The sequence below is a fragment of the Rhagoletis pomonella genome, unplaced genomic scaffold (assembly GCF_013731165.1).
Source record: "Rhagoletis pomonella isolate Grant_MI unplaced genomic scaffold, Rhpom_1.0 Rhpom_scaffold_01613, whole genome shotgun sequence".
NCBI classification, from domain to species: Eukaryota; Metazoa; Arthropoda; class Insecta; order Diptera; family Tephritidae; genus Rhagoletis; species Rhagoletis pomonella.
This window is the reverse complement of record NW_023460167.1, coordinates 19428-38940: the sequence shown is the minus strand read 5'-3', so window position 1 is coordinate 38940 and position 19513 is coordinate 19428. Positions and strand designations below refer to the sequence as shown.

Below are 19513 nucleotides of genomic sequence, written 5' to 3'. Positions count from 1 at the left end.
ATCCATAGGCTCTGTTATTAAAAAGAAAATAAATTAATGAAAAATTTTTCTCAATATGTTTGGATGAAAACACGGATATAAATGACCTGTGTCAATTGGTATTTTGTGTTCGAATCATGGATTCTAACTACGCTGTTTTTGAGCCGATGTTTTCATTAGAAGCCTTTTATGGAAACGTGATTGGTGAGTTGATATTTGATATCATTTACCAAAAATTTCTTTCAGAAATAGACATATCTAAGCTTGCTGGGGTATGTACAGATGGTGCAAACGTTATGGTTGGCAGAAACGAAGGTTTTGTCGGACAACTAAGAAAGCATAATATTGAAGTTCACTCCTTTCATTGCATAATTCACCAACTCTCTCTTGCTTCTAAATTTTTAAACAAGCATTCCGTCATGAAAACTGCTGAGCAAATAATCAACAAAATAAGAGGAGGTCATCACTCACTTACCCACAGAAAATTTAAGACGTTTTTGAAAAGCACCAACGCCGGTTATTGTGACCTCAAAATGTTCACGGAAGTTCGGTGGCTAAGCCGGGGTTGTTGCCTAAACAGATTATATGCTTTAAGAAATTAAGTATTGCAGTTTTTACAACTTGTGAATTTGGTCGGAGTAGAAAATTGTGTACAAGCTTTACAGGACAATGAATTTATTTTGGATTTGCCATTTCTCTCTGATGTATGTAATCATCTAAATGAACTAAATTTAAAGTTACAATGAAAAGAAAAAACATTACCCAATTTATTTAAAAAAGTTATTAATTTTCAAACAACTTTATTTTTACTTTTAACTGAAGTTGAGTCTGGAGATTATTCAAATTTTCCACAAACCCTCAAAGTTATTGCCGAGACTAAGATCAATAAACAACATGATCATGCTAAAATTTTAGAAACTCTTTTCTTCAATTTTGATGACAGATTTAAGGACTTCAAAAATATTTAGCATTTTATAGACCTTTCAAATCCTTTCAGTTGTGATATATCCAAATATGAGTTTAAAATTCAAGTAGAACTAATACTTCTGCAAAGTGAAATGGAAATTTTTAATGGAGCCGACATTATTGAGTTCTGGAGAAATTTAGATAACTCACTTTACCCTCAACTCAAATAAATTTCTATTTTAAGTTTTTGAAGTTTCTTATTCGCCTTTTATTTTGTAAAGCTAGTCTACAGTTCTCAAGAAAACCAAATATTTCGTGTAAAATGACGTCCAAGAACTTAAAAAAAAATAGAAATGGTAAAGTACTTTTCCAACGAACAGAAATAATGAAAAAAGTTATTTTGATTTCTGTTGACAGCAATATTCAAAGCTAAACGAATAGCCCAGTAAAATAAGGCTTTTTATTAAAAAAAATTTGTAACACCGATTTTTTGTTGCAGTTACTTCTATTTTATACGTAGATCATGGATCTACAGTCTCGCCCCTAAATTTCATTTGGCAACATTCCGCCATCTTGGATTTTATGTTTTTTGGGTTTTTTGCGATTTGCAAGCTTATTTTGCATTTTTCATAAAAAATTACAAAAGAATTTAATTTCTCAAATTTGTTATATAGAAGGTTTTCTTAAAATAGCATTTTTTATTGAAAATAATTAGCAAAAACTGCGAACAAATTTTACATTGTCACGGTTTTCGCCATTTTTGGCAATTTCTGTTTAAAATAGATAGCATATTGAAATTCCAAAGTTGTAGAGAATTTTATTCTTCACAACTTTTATACCTACATTTTTTGTACGACGCTTACATCACGGCCGGGAAGGCGATAAACATAGCGAGGTACGGGATGCGCCGTAAAACTCATTTCCACACCTTCACCTGCTTTAATTAAAAAACACGTTGCCCGTGGATTAGGCCTACTGGGGAAACCACGTTAAAAATCGCGCCGAAAAACTCTAGCTTAGCGGTGGTGTGGAAATAGTTTTACGGCGCATCCCGTACATCGCTACGTTTATCGCTTTCCAGGCCGTGATGTAAGCGTCGTACAAAAAAAAATGTGTGGAAGAATAAAATTCTCTACAACTTTGGATTTTCAATATGCTATGTATTTTCAACAGAAATTGCCAAAAAATAGCGAAAACCGTGACAATGTAAAATTTTTTCGCAGTTTTTGCTAATTTAAAAAAAAAAAAATGCTATTTCTAAAAAACCTTCTGTATAACAAATGTGGGAAATTGCATTCTCTACATATTTGTATTTAACCATTTTTGCATCAAAAAATCGCTGTTACATATTTTTTCAAATTTTCCTACCTTAGCTACGTCGGCGACGCTGCCGCTGCAAATATGTGCCATTCCAAGAATGATAGAATACAAGATTGCGTCAATCGAGCTGAGAGCAACTGTGTGTGACGTCACATTATTATGAGCAGAGGTGGGCACCATGATTCAATAATACAAGGTTAGATAATTATTGACAGCTGCGGTTTGACACTCCCTTACAAAAGGTTGCATTTACGAAGGACGGAGAAAAGGGGAGGAATGAAATCTCTTGGTGCGAAAATGGTAGTAGAAAAGTACGCAAAGTAGGCAATTAGTAGTAAAATTCCTTTTGTAAATTCTAATGTAATTGCAGGAAGTCTGGCATTTTAAACGAAATGTTGAACGTAATATTGATATATCTATGTGAGTTACGTAATTTATGTGCTATTCAAATGTATAAAAACTGCAAAATGACTCAAAATTAAAATAAGACTACTATGAGATTGATGAAACATCGAATTTAAAAACAGTTTATGTTTTATCAGTTGAATATGGTTCATATGCATACGCAATTAAACGTATTGCACAAACGCTAATACTTCTATTTCACACCAAAGCTACACTGTTTCCATGTAAATGTGCAAAGAAGCAACACGGTGCCACTGCTAACAACTGTCAGTTTATCGAACCTTGTATTATTGAATCATGGGTGGGCACGACCACAAACAAATGTGAGCTAACAGTGAGAATGTGTTAGAGTGTCCAATCCCTGTGGGGAAAATCTCTAGTTCTGAACTGGTGCGCTTCTAGTACATTTAGACCTAGCATCGGTTCGCGTTAAATCTCTTTTGCATGCAAGCAACTGGCGAATTTAACATGGCGATGTCTTAGGAAGTGTCAATTGCCCCCCGCTGCATCCCTTTTTCGATAGTTCCAAACTAGTCCTAAATTCTATAGTTCCGAACCAGTTCTAAAATCGACAGACGAAAGAAAAAAGCATCATGATTTTTCAATCTTTTTGGTTCTTCCGTGTGTGCGCTTTTAAGTTATTTTGGAAGAAATGTGTTTTCAATTTGAAATTAAATTTGTTTCAATGATTGTAAGAAATGTACGTTTACATACCTCTAGCTGTAGCTCAGTTTGTATAGGTGCTCGCTGTTATTTCTTAGATTCCAAACAGTCCCAAGATGTTGAAATGTTAACATAAATTTTAGTTTTGTATTACCAGGCTATGAAAAAGCATCTGCGAAGCGCAGAATAGAAGCGTATTTGAACGCCGCCGAACACATATCTATGTAAAGTAAACAAGCCCCCCGCTGCATCCCTTATTCGATAGTTCCGAATTAGTTCTAAATTCGACAAATAAGATCTAGTTCGTTCTGCATCCCTTTTTCTATAGTTCCGAACCATTTCTAAATTCGTCACTTTAGATATAGATTTCTAGTGAAAAAAACTGAAAAAATTAGTTTTTTAAAAGTACCACTTTTCGCCGATTTTGGACTGGTGAGGATCTAGATCCTATCGGACTAGTTCCTTTTTGGCGATAAAGACGTAGTACGGAACTAGAAATTTTATTCACTAGTCCGCGGTTTCCCTGCAGGGATTCATTTTGATGCCGTCGCGTTCTCATCGTTACGCTCTCGCTTATATACGTACACGCGATGCTTACGCTCTTTTAGCACCTGCTAAGTCTCTGCCCATGCCTGATTAAGAGAATGAGAGTGTAAAGAATAATTTTGAAGAAGAAGAGGAAGAAGCTAACAAGTGGTTCTAAAGAGTGATGTAAAACTAGGTTGAATTGTACCTACTCTTCAGCTTCTTAAATTTGAACTCACATTCGGTACAAGCACATTATTTTAGGTACATTTGGAACGTAGTAAAATATTGGTTCATGTAAGTCCAAAAGTTGTTATGGTACAGAATGAAGATGTAGTCCATCAACTATCAAAAATATATGCACATAAAAATAAATGTTTACTGTTTATGTACGTGCATCTACTTTAGGTACAACTTTTCGGCAAATAGGTATAATATGAAAATTTAATATTCATCACTAGTACGAAAAAATAATAAAGTGACGTCAGCGAAAGGCTGGATGCTGTCAAATCGAGAAAGAGAGGATTAGCGGTCCGCGGAAGGCGCCACCTTTGCTCGCTGCATCGTGGTGCCATTTCATATGTCCTTGTGAGTTTTAATTTTGACAGCGGTTACTGTCGACCGCCATGATTCAATAATTAATGGTGCATTTACATGGTATGAATCTGGTCATAAGCCGTATAAATTTTCCTATAAAAGAATCTCCAACTCTATGAATAAATTAATGAAAGCGATATATATTTTATAATTTTGACTTTTATACTTGGCAAGCATTCTTTTGTAAACAACAAACAAAAAAATTTTATTTTGCGCTAGCTTCGAAACTAGCAGCTTATTTTTTTTTAAATGCTCTTTAAAAAAGATGAGAGCTGGTTGAAGTGTCCTTCTTCTCCTTCTACCAATAAAGCATTGCGGTTTGATATTTTTAATATTTCGTCACCTGAAATGCAAAAGGACGTAACAACATCGTAACTGAAATGGAAAATGTCGTGACTCAAAATTTGTATTTCTTTATTAAATGATGTGGGAGCTGTAATTCTATGAAATCCAATCTATCAATCAAAAACTGAATTTTGAATTTTTTATTAGTTACGACTTTTTGAATTTCAGCGACGATATTTGTTGCGTCTTTCTACATTTCAGGTGACGATGTAATGCTTTCATTAAAACATCTTTGTGGAAAAACAGTATTTTTCTTCAGAAATCCCTTGAAAAAGGCACAAAAAAATATGTATGTAATACTTCTACATATACATAGGTATAGATTGGCGCCTACGCAATATGTTAGTGTTTGGCCGAGCTTCTTCTCCGATATGTGGCGTGCGCCTTGCTCTTGTCACACAAAGGGGAGAGACGGCGAGGTATTTTTTAAGAGAAGCTGTTTTCATATTCAGAATACGCTCGGAGGTTTGCTATTACCAACAGAAGGGGTGATCGCTATTAGAAAACTCCTTTTTGTTTGTTTATATTTTGATGTTGGTCGGAAACTGAATCCGGAAGCTTGAATCCAGGCCTATGGAATGGTAGCGCGCTCTGCTAACCACTACACCATAGTAGCCGCCACTACTTCTACCAGTTATGGGCAAAATTGTATTTACTAAGTATTAAGTACTAAGTACAAAAGTATTCAGGTATTTTGTGTTGTTGTAAATACCAAAGTACTATTTACTTAGGTATTTAGGAGGTGCTAAATACCCAAGTAATATTTACTTAGGTATTTAGGAGGTGCTAAATACCCAAGTAAACAATACTTAGGTATTTAGGAGCTGCTTAATACCCAAGTAAGTAAAGTAAGAAAAACTTGAGTATTTAGGAGCTGCTAGATACCAAAGTACAAAAGCCGGCGCTAAATCTCTGGTCCAAAGTACTCAGGTACCTTGGGGATGCATAATACTTTCACTAAAGTAGCAAGGTATTTAGTCGATGGCTAAATACTTTCAAACTAAATACTGTATAATTTAAAAGAAATTCAGAGAATTAACACCTCACCTTACAACCACCTCAACTTACTTTACCAAAACTCACTTCTTCTTCTTTTTTGGCGCTGTAACCGCCTAAGCGATTTTGGCCGAGTTCAGCAAAGTCGTTTCTCCTCTGTGCCAACTGACGCCAATTTGAAATGCCAAGTGAAGCCAAGTCCTTCTCCACCTGATCTTTCCATCGCAGTGGGGCTCCCTCTTCCTCTGCTACCACCAGCGGGTTCCGAGTTGAATACTTTCAGAGCTGGTGCGTCGGTGTCCATTCGAACGCCATGGCCAAGCCAGCGTAGCCGCTGTATGTTAATTCGCTGCACTATGTCCGTGTCGTTGTAAAGCTCATACAGCTCAACGTTCCATCGTCTGCCGTACTCGCCGTCGCCAACGCGTAAAAGCCCGTAAATCTTCCGCAAAATCTTTCTCTCAAACACTCCCAGAGCCGCCTTATCGGATGTTGTCATTGTCCATGCTTCTGCGCCATATACCAGCACGGGCATGATGAGTGACTTATAGAGCGTAGTTTTCGTACATCGAGAGAGGACTTTACTCCAGAAGCGGCGTGTAGGCAACTCCTTTTAGAGCTGTCAAAGGCGGCTTTAAAGTCGACAAATAGGTGGTGATCTATTATTTTTATTGGCCAAATAATAGACATAAGAACGATTATGTGAAATGTAAGCATAACAAAACTGTCAAAGCTAAACTTCAAAATGGGGGGGATTGCCAGATGAATGTACGTAACCAATAGTTATTCAAGACACGAACCATTATATCAGTATAGATACGAATTGACATGGCCACTATTAAAACGCCCACACTGACATACGATAAAAGAATCAGTGGTCACATACCACGAGGCTAGAAAAATATATTTCTTTTTGGAATTGGACACGGAGCGAACCACACTCATCAGCCCTCGCAAGAACGGAATTACAACCAAGTAATTAAAGTGGATTAAAAGCTGGCGACATTCGGGGAGTCGATACTCACCCCTCAGTGGAAATTAATAGAGGCAAAAGGTGCCGTCACATTCCTTCCGGCAAATCTCCAGCCATGATGTTGCGTAGAATAAAGAAGTTGTGAGCATCAAATCTGGACTATTCATTTAACAGCAATTGAGTCACCATAAGCCGATAATACAAAATCATTACACGTATGTCAGCCTCTTTCTTGCCACCATCCATTGGAAACGAGCTATCCATCAACCGTAAATAAAGATTCCTGTTTGGACCGACAAACCAAGGTCAAGCAAATCATTGGCGCCCAACTAAACGGGTGAAAAAGAATAAGTTTTTGTTGAAAATAACCACACTTAAGCCCGGCATAAAATAACCGTGTGCTCAGCTGAGGGAATATAGCAATTTCATCATCGAATCAATTTAATACATCATAAAATTAGATTTAAGGAAAAATTAAAATCTTTTAGTCGTTTTTCTCATTTTGTTGGTCACAAAATTGTACGTCGGTGAACCATACATGTTCGAGTTTAATAGATTTTCATCATTGAGATTGAATCAAATAATTATCTTTTGAATTCATAATCACTGTAAATCAATATCGTCCTCAGTCTTCACACGGCATGATTTAATTGATTTTTATTGGAGCTCGTTTTCAATCAAAATTTGTGTGGATAATTTGATTATTTAATTCCGCGGGGGTGAATGGTGATCGATCTGCGATGCGAACACCATTGATCAGCAGTCATAACCATTCTCGTTCAGTTCAGTTCGCCAATTCTAAAAAGCAAGTTAATTGAATTTTTTAATCAAGTAACACCACACATCAACGGTCAAGATTTTTGAACCGATCGTTTTTCTTTTCGTCTTTCGGTATAAGTTCAAGCAACGTAACCGATAACACGGTCAATATTAATTGAACCAAACTATTATTTTTTCTTTACTTTTGTAGCTGGGTATTAATTCCCAATAAAATTTGAAACTCGTATCAAAGTAATCTCGTTTAACATTCTCAAACTGGTTGCATATTCTCAGTCTGATTTGGTCTTCCGGTAAATTCGGGGGTGGATAGTCTTGATCTTTGTTGCGTACCTTGTTGGCGACAGAAGGGACCGAAGGAGATACAGGTAATACTCCCAAGTATTCAAGGCCTTCGCTGCATCCCGGGAGCAAACAACTTGGTCCATAAAAAGATTCGAGCTAGTGCGTTAAACGCCATTCTCAGCCCACGTTCGGTATAATATTAAACAAAATTTTGGACCGAAAATCACATGTTAATTTGGAATCCCTTAGTACTGTAAACATAAAATTTGGTGTGGTGCCCTCTCTGTATGATAAGATTCTGGACCCTAACGTTTGGCCAGTGGACATTAGCGTGCGTCCTTTCAGTTTTTTTCAGACAATAAGGAGATCCAGCTCCGGACAAATAGTGCGCCGTTAAGACATAATGTGTTTTCGAGTAAGCATCTTAGAATATTCTTCCAAAATATGTCAGGTATGCGGACTAAATCTAAGGAAGTATTTTTAAGCATGTCTCGTTGTGAATATGACGTCTATGTTCTAGTCGAAACATGGGTTAATAGTGATTTTTTCGATGAGGAATTTTTCGACCCAACGCTTTTTCATCTTTATCGAAAAGATAGAGATGCATTGAAAACTGGTTATGGAAAGGGTGGTGGTGTGCTAATTGCAGTAAGGCAACATCTGCGATCATCTTTGTCGCCGCTTATGAATAAAGATACTATACTGGATCAGCTCTGCGTTTGCCTCTATGGTTCTTTTGGGAAATTATTTATTTGTGTATCATATATTCCGCCGAATAGCTCCGATTTGTTGTATAGCCTCCATGTTGATAATATTGCTAGTCTCTGTGAAAATTATGACAATCCTAATTTTTGTATTCTCGGGGATTATAACCTCATTGATGTTAGTTGGGTAGAATTACAAAACACTGGTATCTTGACCCCAACGAATATTAATAGATCCCATGGAATAAATTTTATTGATAACCTGTTTAGCTTAAATCTCTCACAAATTAATAATCTACGTAATAAGCTATTAAAACTACTCGATCTTGTTTTTGTTAATGAAAATTTAATATCCAATGTTTTAGAACGTGATTTTCCGATAAGTGCCACCGGCAAACATCATGTCCCCATCCATCTTTCCTTAAATTTTTTCGATGATATAACATTACTGCGTAATAATTGTCCAGCCTTCAACTTTCGTGATGCGAATTTCGATGACCTAAATTATTCCATTTTAGACATAAATTGGTGTACTATCCTCAATTCGCATGGGGTGAGTGAATGTTTTGACATCTTCCTGCGCAAGCTAACTGACCTTTTCACTCTTAAGCTTTCTTTAATCCCGCCTAAGATTCACCGACTGCCTTGGTATACGAGCAATCTTAAGAAACTTAAAAACAAAAGAAACAAGTATAACAAATTGTACAAATCTAGTAATAACGATATTAGACTAAAGAACAAATATCTCCATTTCATGAAGAAATTTAATGTCCTTGACAAATTCCTATACTATAAATATATAAACAGATTTGAATGTGATTTGAAAGAAAATCCCAAGGCCTTTTGGAATTTCATTCGGTCTAAAAGGGGATGCTCCAATTTACCTACCTGTATGAATTTCAATGGCACAAGCTCACAATCGTTGGCTGATACAGTGCAATTTTTTGCAGAATCTTTTACATCAAATTTTACTGTGGATGAAGAAACTGCTGAAGAGTCCGTTTCTCACGGGGTATCAATTGCTTAGATTTTGGCTCACTTTGCGTAACAGAATCTGACATTATGATTGCTATTTCCAATCTAGATACCTCTTCGAAATGTGATATTGACGGCCTCTGCGCCCAATTTGTAAAACAGTGTAGCTCTTCGATTTGTGTACCTCTATGTATAATTTTCAATCTTTCTCTTTCCACCGGTTTATTTTTTAAACGGTGGAAGATCGCCTCTATTACTCCAATGTATAAATCGGGTAGTAGGAATGATGTTAAAAACTACAGGCCCATTTCTAAAATAACGATTTGTTCGAAAATATTTGAAAAAGTGGTAAAAGAAAAACTTTCGTTTGCCATTAAGAGCCTAGTAGTACCCAATCAACATGGTTTCGTGAGTGGCCGCTCCACGGTTACTAATTTAGTGACTTTCTCTGAATTTTGTGTTTCAGCGTTTAGAAGTGGATTTTCGGTAGACACCATCTACACTGAGTTCTCGAAAGCTTTCGACAGAGTCTCGCACTCAATTTTAGTTCGCAAATTGGAGAATATTGGCTTTCACTCGGTTTTTCTTTCCTGGATCAAATCTTATCTTTCCAATAGAATCTTGTTTGTTGAAATTGAGCAATGTAAGTCTAAGCAATTTTTTGCCACTTCGGGTGTTCCGCAGGGCAGTGTCCTGGGCCCTCTCTTGTTTGTCCTGTTCATCAACGATATTGGGTCGTGCTTTAAATATTAAAATTTTTTATTATATGCCGACGATCTTAAGCTCTTCCGCAAGATAACTTGTGCATCCGACGTCGTCAAGCTACAGATCGATTTAGACAATCTTGTTAGATGGAGTCATAGTAATAAATTAGAATTAAACTTTAAAAAATGCTTCTATATGACCCTATCCAAGTCTGCTAATAACTTCTTCATCTTATAGCATCCTAAATAATCAGCTTGACATAGTTAGGAACTTTAATGACCTGGGGGTTGTTTTTGATCATCGCTTTACGTTTGTAAATCACGTTTGCCATTTGCTTCCGAAGGCTTATAGTAACCTAGCTTTTATTCGCAGATGTGCTAAGATTTCAGGGACCCCTATACCAGGAAGATCCTTTTCAATTCGCTGGTTCGCTCAAAATTAGAATATGCCTCGATTATTTGGAACCCTATTTATAGTTGTCATGCTAGTCGAATTGAAAAAGTTCAAAGGAAATTTGTTCGCTTTGCTATTCAACCGCTTAACTTCTCCGATCCCATTCCATCTTATAGTGCTCGCTGCATGCTTAACAGACAGAATTCTTTAGAAAGTAGAAGAACAGTACATTCACTAATGTTTGTCTCTGATATTATCTCTGGGAGAATTGACTGCCCTGCTCTTCTTGAACAGATCGATTTCTATATTCCTCACAGGGCCCTGCGGTTCCATCTACCATTTTACGTTGATGTTGCCAAAGCGAATTATTTTTCGTTCGCTCCAAACTTCAGAGCACTTAAGGAGTATAATAATATCTCTAAAACATTGGATATTGATTTTTCCCTGCCTAGTGTATATTTAAATCCGTTCTTGATTCTTTTTGTTGTCAATTTGTTGTGTAATAATGTATAAATTCTATTTGGTATTTGTGTATCTGTACCTAAATCTCGTTGTTATCTAGTCTGTAAGATATATGTACATCATAGACTGAAATAAACATAATTGAGCGTGAATTTTTTGTTAAACTAATTAGCAATATTCAAATAGTGATCGATGGCCAACCATGGCTGATAAAATCCCATGCCATGCACGAAATGAATGAGTTGGAAATATGTGAGAGAGCATATCGGGAACTGAAGGTGAATGAGGTGTTAACACCTTAGGGTCGTCTTCATCAAATGATACATTATTGTTATCGAACCGCTCGGTTGAAGTTAAAACCCGAGTCGGCGTCACGCCAGGCAGATCTGATTGGAAAATTTCAGTCGAAGATTCGTGAGCTTCGGATGTCTTCACCGAATACGGGAATCCCGACGTGCGATCCCCAATTAAGTTTGAACTCGACCTTCCATGGTTTTGAGAACGAACGGGGAACAATGAGTTCAACTCAAAATACTGTTCCATCACAATATTTACCCTTAACCATACCAGATTCGATTCCAAACCAGAATATACCGACTTCGGTTCAGGCAACTGAACCACGATATACCCTGACCACCAAACGCTCAACCAGCCGTTCTCAATTCAGTGTCAGGCGGAACGGAACCAACACCCTCATTACACCAACTGTCTGTAATGGTGTCTGATTTGCTGAGAGCCCAAACACAGATGCAACAGCAAATGATCCGTGATCGGATTCAATTGCAGACACAAATTCCTGACGTTCGTGATATGACCCAAACCATGCCAACGACCTGGAATCTTACCTGGATACCACCCTCGGTGGATCCTCCGCATGGTTCTTTGGGTGGTCCTTCAGCCTTACAAACTCAAACGATCAATACCTACAGTGGTTTTAGAACGTCACATATCCAAGAACCAATTAATCAACCATCTCATTTATATCCGAATTATTCGCTATCCGGTCCACCACAATCACGACCAAATCAAGCCACTATATTCGACGAATCTGCACAAGCGGATACAATGGATAGAAAATTCAGAGGCTTACCATCATGGATGGGACGTGCTCAATTCGATGGCGTTCATGTGAACGAGAAATTTCTATTGGTTGAAGATTATTTGGCTATTATTGGCTCATTTCGATATAAGATTGGAGTACCCGACCACGAATTGGTTTAGCGTTTGGTGCCCACACTCACGGGGGGCCGCTCGACAATGGTACTTCACCGAACTGAGGAACTTCAGAGATTATCAAGATTTTTGCACGAAACTTCGAGCTCGTTTCCTCAACACACATACTCCGGCCCAAGTAATAATGTCATATGCACAGATTAAATTCGACCCACGTTCGCAAACACTGCTGACACATATCGATGACTTGACATTCCAATTGCAGGGTAATTCCTGTGGTCTGGATGAACGGGACCACCTCGATATCATCATTGGTACCTTATCCGATCATCTGCGTGAACTCGTCCACTCTCGACAAGTCCACACGTTGGAGCAATTGCGTGGGTTCGCTCAGCGAATTGCACCACATTCGTTCATTGTTGCCACACCCCGTCCGGAAAGAACCCGTTCGGATAGACAGCGATCAGTGCCACGGGAAATTTCGGCAATACATGATCCACCGGATGATTCTTCACATTCGGAATATACCGCTTCGTTTCCTGAATCCGACTCCGATGACAGGGAGTGTGCATACTTGAACAAGCAAAAGAAACCAATTAAAGCATCTCAGAAACATAGGTATTCGAAACCAGTCGAGGATTATAAAAATGACAAAAATCCAAAGGAGAATGATACGAAGGTAGGAACTATCGTCGACCCATTTCTCGCTGTTGAGGGCGACGAAAATGTACGATGTGCTAAATGTCTCGTGTGGGGCCATCACTTCAAAAAGTGTCAAACCCAACCGAATAGGGTTGCTACAAATGTACACGACCAGGGGTTACGTCCGATCAATGCTCGTGTTCAAAAAACGCGTAAGGGAGTCGATTGGGAATAGTGGTCCATCGTACTCAGAGTCCACAACTTTTTCTAAATCCACTGTCTCTAACAGTCCTCATTCGACCGAAGCCCCTCTACAAATCGACAAATCTTCAGTACCGAATTCCAGTAATAATTCTACTCTGATTCTTAACGAGTATAATCAAACTCAAAGGGATGGCAAAGAACCATCAACCCAATGTTCGGAACGAACACCACCAATTACCAAACCTACTTCAGCTCCAGTCCATAATCACAATCAAGACGGAGACAACAAAGTTAACCCACCACGACTTCGCGATGTTTTCTTTATCTCAGAAAAATGCTTGACATATAATATGCCGAACGATTGTCGCGATTATCTCACGGTTATGGTTAACAACCAGTCTCATGCGGTTTTACTCGATGGTGGAGCCGAGGTCACAGTCATTTCACAAACATTTTATGAGAAGTACAAATGGGGACAGTTGCAACCTACCAAAACATCCATTGGTCTCGCCGATAATTCGATTTCTTTTAACGCCATTGGTAAAGTGAATGTATTATATACGGTTGCTAGTCTTACCCGACTTGGGCCAACTCTTGTAGTGCCTATCTCACTGAAACACCCAATTATGGGACGGACATTCCTTGAGGCCTTCTTTTTCGAACTGGTGCAGAACCAAGAGAAAGTTCAACGATTTTTTAAACATACAGCCAAAGGTGATACTGAAGAAGTTGCATCTGCTAAAGTCGAAATGGTTACGGCGGATAAATTTATTAATTTTTGTAACCAGCCACCAGGGAGTGGGAAAGAACAAGCTCAGGTATCTTCTATGAGTAATGATCTGGAGCCAATTGACGCTTCCACACTCAGTTTAGAGGGTGAACTAGATACCCCAAAAATAACGAGCCTCAGCCTTCCACATAATCTCACCCCAGATCAAAGACAAAAGTTGGACGCCGTTCTCAGACTTTTTAATCCAACTCCTGAGTCTGGTCCTTTAACCCATTTGCGGCCGCTACCAGAAATCGCAGTATTTCTGTAATTTCCTTTCAAGGGCGTGGGGTTAGAACCTTCATCAAGAAAAATTATAAATTTCATCCAAATCCGACCAACCGATTTCTAGATATAGACTGGTCGAAAAATCGACCGCTGGCCATAAACCGTCAAGTAGGTAAAATACATATATGTTTTGTTTTAATTATTTGTATAATAAATTTAAAACTTAAACTCAAACTTTATGCTTTTATTTGAAGAAAATGCATTAATTGTTATAATATACCCATAAACTGATACATATATTCTTATGAAAATTTAAAACTTTTGATGATATTCATCGAAACATTTAGTATGTAAATAAACGTTACACTTTTTGCAAGTAAAAATAGTATGTTTCTTGCATAACTTACAGCGCACATAGGGGCATTTAGCCGATTTATGCGGCCATAATTATTTTTATGAATATTTCAACTCGAAATGTTTAGAAAATACGTATTTTGATATATAGAATTGTAAATGTTTAAAATGCAGTAAATATAGGTTAAAAAATTAACAGAGTTGCCACCTGTTAAAAAATTTAGTTCAATTAGTTAAATGAATTGCTGCAATATGGATATCAATGGAAATGGGTTGGAAAAGGCTTTATCTCTAAGCAACCTTCCAGGGTTTAAAAAATCAAATTCAACTTTAATTTAAGGAACTAATTAGTTTATTTAAATATGTATCACAGTATTGGTAAGAAATGGGTGTATTCGAGGTGCAATTAAAGCGGCAGTTTTACTTTTTATGAAAGAGTATCACGTTCTACGCGAAGATTTGGGCGACTCTGCCTACATCAACGTTCGAGGAACAAAATTTAGACAATCTGTTACTTATAATTGGAAAATCAAAAGCAACGTAAAAATTTTTACTGCGCAATTTCCGCAGCATTTTAGAAAACTTTCAGTTGAGCATCAGCAACATGTAATCAGGAAAGAAACAAGTCTGCAATATTGCGGTAATTATTCCATAGCTCGAAAGCACCCAATGTAATAAAACTAGATTTTTGTAATAATAAATTATTTATTTTTAAAAGAATTTTGTAAGTATTAACTTGGAGTAAATTAGCGTCCTGCATTACTGAAATATCGGAGTTTTCGTATATTCAACGCATTGCTTTTCCATGCCAAGTTTATTAAGTGCACCGAGTTTGGCACAAATTGATAAATCGGTTACCGAGATATACATTTGTGGTCAAAAGTGCGCGGGCATGGCGCCGCCAAAAAATTATAATAATTTTATTTAATGCTAAGAGGTTATTCCAAGAATCGATTTTGAGTGAATTAGCTTCAGTAGTTATTGATTTATCGCAGTTTTCGCGTTTCTGTAAATTACCGTTATATGGGAAGTGGGCGTGGTTATCGCCCGATTTTAAAATTTTTAGCAATTATGTTAGATATAGCCTAAGCAAGGCTCATACCGAGTTTGGTACGGATTAGTGAAGCGGATACTGAGATACAGCATTTCATCATAAGTGGGTGGGGCCACTCCCATTTCCTAAAAATTTAATAATAATCCAATTTTGTTCCAAAATTTTACCCCTCATACCAATTTTCAATAATTTGGATACAATATTTACTGAAATATCGTAGATTTATCTAAATTGACATTTATCTAAATTTAAAAGCTTGTATACCCCAAAAACTATTTATTTAATCATCACTTATATAACATGTAAAGGAAGACAAATGTTTATTCCGAAATATATAACATAGGTAGGGTCGTCTTACATTCCCGCAGATTTCTAGCAACAGGACCGTAAAGTCCTATAAAACATGACTTTTGCTAATATCTCGAAAACTATTTATTTTTTAAATTAAATGGATTCATATTCTACCTCAGCGTCCTCAAATTCATCTAAAAAGTTTAATTTTAGTGTTAAAATAGATCTAAAGAAGTGTTACTATATACTAGTTACGTTTTTAGATTTTTCCTTAATACATTTTCTGATTAAAGAAATACCACTTATCTGCCATTTTCTGCGGGCAATCTTTTCACACTATATTAGCGAAATTCCTAAGCTTTCAATTGAACAAAGAATAATAACGCGATCTCTCCCGGGGATACAACTAATTCCTTAATATTCACAAAAAGTAACAAAAAAATACTTGTTTGAAACTCGCTATTTTCGTTACATTTAAATAGAACTTTTGCTTAATAAAATTATTAAAAAATATTTACGCTTAAATACATTATTACCTTCTGTATGCGGATCGATCACTACTTTTTAAGAATACAATGCAGAAATGAAAATATTAACTTAAACCGTCACGATCTTTCAAGAGAGCGAAAATGTATTTATAAGCAGCGTTAGAATATTCTTTTTCCGGTCAACGTTGAGCGTTAGCTGCGCATGTTAGAAAAGTGAGGAGGACTGGGAAATGTTATTTGGAATGTTCTCTATCGAATGTGACTAATTTTTTAAGTTTCGTTCAAAATTTTGTCAAATTGGTTTTTGGCCGCCTAAATCGTTCAAATACCCCTATGTGCAGCGTCGATATTTATTTTCAAGACTTCTCATGACGGCGTGTATACTTTCATTGATCCGCGGAAGATTTGACGGATGTTCTGGGTCTCCATCTTCATCGTGATTTCCATCGTCGTCCTTCTTGTCGTACGTTAACAATTGATTTGTGACTTCAGAACGAAAATCAATTTGCGAAAGAGGCTTTGTTTTTTGGATTTTTGCTACTATACAATGCACCTTCCATGCGTTTACCATTGCGTTACCAAGTGCGTTAGTCCATATTGGCCACCACCATTTTTTTCCTCGTATACATATCCGATAGTGGGCCACAGCGTTATCATGAAGATCCACCCCACCCATGCCATAATTCTATTCCTGAATTACTTTCGGCTGTGAAATTATTATGGTTTTCTTTTGCTTGCGGCAATACCTTTTAGCAGATACCATTGGTTCGACTGTGGAATTATTAGTAATAACATTAACAACGCCATTATCGTTCCACCGAACTGCCAGTATTTCTTGTCGACCATCAAACAATTGATCGAATTCCCCGCGTGTTTCCTTTTTTAGATTTCTCAAAGGAGCCTTTGCCATTCTATTTTCTCGTACAGTACCAGTAGCAAAAAATCGATGCTAATTCAATAGGCACATCAGATGATAAGAAGAAAAAAAATTGTCAAAGAAAATAGTGTGGCAATCGGGGTCAGATACGTTTGCAAGCAAATCCAAAACAGTTTGTGCTCCTAGACCGATGTTCTTATCGTGAGGAGTCGCTGCTCCACCATATAATATACTAGAAAATAAATATCCACTTTCTGAACATAAACACCATGCCTTAAATCCAAAACGAATCGGCTTTGCTTTGATAAACATTTTGCAAGAGTGTCGTTCAAAGTAAGGATCCTGTTCATCTACAGAAAGAATATAGCTGAAAACTCCGAACTGCATAAATTTCTTATTTAAAGCATCAATAACTGGACGAACTTTAGCAAAGCGATCTTCTGTATTCAAATCGGTATTATCCGCGAGATGTAGAAAGCGTTTAATTATTTTGAAGCGATTACGACTCATTGCTTGTTTCACAATTTGTATGCCCATGTCTGGTCGAACAGACCAATAGTGATCAATATGTGGCAAGGTATGATACCCAGAAATGTACAAAATACCAATAAACCTACGTATTTCTACTGTTGTGACGTTGATGGCTGCGTTATGTTGATTTGCGTACTCATTGGTGAAATTCGTAATTTCTGTATGTACAGATATGTACATATATACCGTGTATAGGTATGTATATGTAGAAGAGGTTCTTTATAAGAAATAGTGAATTAATCGCTTACCAATTTCTGCGTAAATTTCTTCCAATTTATTAGCTTCGTTGTTTACAGGTGCTCTGCTATATTGAAAATTTCTGGGTTTTCGCCATATGGGGATATAAAAATCTGACTTCCTCTTAACTCCGCCAGAGTTCGTTTGTCTTCCATTTGCACTAGATGTTGATGGCTTTTCAACTCCACTCTGTTTCAGCTCCACTGTATCCTCGACGTTATCTCCTTCCACTGAATATTGCAACTCGATATTACCAGCGATTTCACTTAAGTAAAGATCGTTTTTGTCATTTAAATTGATCTGGTCATCGTCCAAATCTTCCTCATCGGTGACAAAATCCACATTAGGAGGAGGAATGTACACGACGTCGACGTCTTTTGCATTCGCGACACCTTGATCATTCTCTTCATCAGAAGATGGCTCATTTAGAATTTCCATGATTTCACACATTTTTACTGATTTACGAATTCGCATTTTTAAGCCAAAATTATTGAATAACTTTCAAAAGCGTTTACCATGCAATCTGAAGAACCTTCTCTTACAAATTGCAAAATAAAACTAAATATATTGGGGGAAATCCCTTTTTAAAATCATATGCAAACGTGGACACTACCACAAACAATCGTTTGCTTAAAGTGAGAATATGTTGGTGTGCTTATTTAATTTCGCTCTTTGAGCGTGTGCTCATTCTCTGCTCATGCCTGATCATATGTAACGATTCATAGAGTGAGGCAAATATATCGTACAAGAGAAGAGTTGCCAGAATTAAAATAAAAAAGTAGTATATTGGAAAATATTTTAGGACTGATCATTACATATTTCATATAATTAAGACACACGCGTATTTTTTCACTGAACATAAATTATAATTGTGGTAAAAATAATGTTAGTCTACTTGACGTGTTCTGGCCAGTGGTCGATTAATCGACCACTTAGAAGTATGTGCCTCTGAAATACAGAAAATTCAAAAAAATTAGACTGATTCCTTTCGATTTGAATAAATTACACTTTTATTTTCATAGCTAGTTAATTGTTGCTTTTTTAGTTTCCCATTCTTTGGTTGTTTTCAGTTTACAAAAAAACATAAAAAAAAAATATTTTTTACTTTTTACTAAATTCTTCATAAAACATTTTGTTCAAAAATAGCTATCCTTCCAACATCAAATAAATACTAGATTTAATTATTCTGTAAACAGATAAAACATATGTCAATTAAATTTAGAGATGTAAGCTTGGAAAGTTGTTGGTCGTAAAATCGACCTGCAGCCGAATATGGGTTAAACGTCACTAATCAGATCGAACACGTAATTGATACGGGTGATGCAAAACCCGTCATGAAACGCCAGTATCCAGTATCGCCATATGTGGCTGAACAAGTTCAAGCCGAATTGGATAAAATACGTAGTCGTGACATCATTATGACCATCGAAGGAAGCCCTTGGCGGTCACCAATTCTGGCTGTAAAGAAGAAAGACGGAACGTGTTGCGTGTGCTTGGACGCGAGAGAGCTGAATAAAATTACCATTCCAAATGCCTATCCAATTACGGACACTAACCAAATTTTAGCACGACTAAAGTCAGCTAAATACCTAACCAGTATTGATCTGTATCAAGCTTTCTTTCAAATTCCTTAGGCAGATTTCATGTAGGCTTTA

The 19513-nt window shown here is 36.9% G+C and overlaps 1 protein-coding gene across 1 annotated transcript; it reads right to left on the bottom strand.

Annotated features, from left to right (window-relative positions):
* Window positions 1-17358: 17358 nt before the first annotated feature.
* On the bottom strand, window positions 17359-18308 carry LOC118752538 (piggyBac transposable element-derived protein 3-like; the record flags this gene model as incomplete). Its single annotated transcript, XM_036487445.1, has 2 exons — window positions 17870-18308; window positions 17359-17779 (listed from the first exon to the last, which is right to left on the bottom strand). Coding segments are annotated over exons 1-2 (860 nt in total), but the record flags the coding sequence as incomplete, so codon positions are not given.
* Between the last annotated feature and the right edge of the window lie 1205 nt (window positions 18309-19513).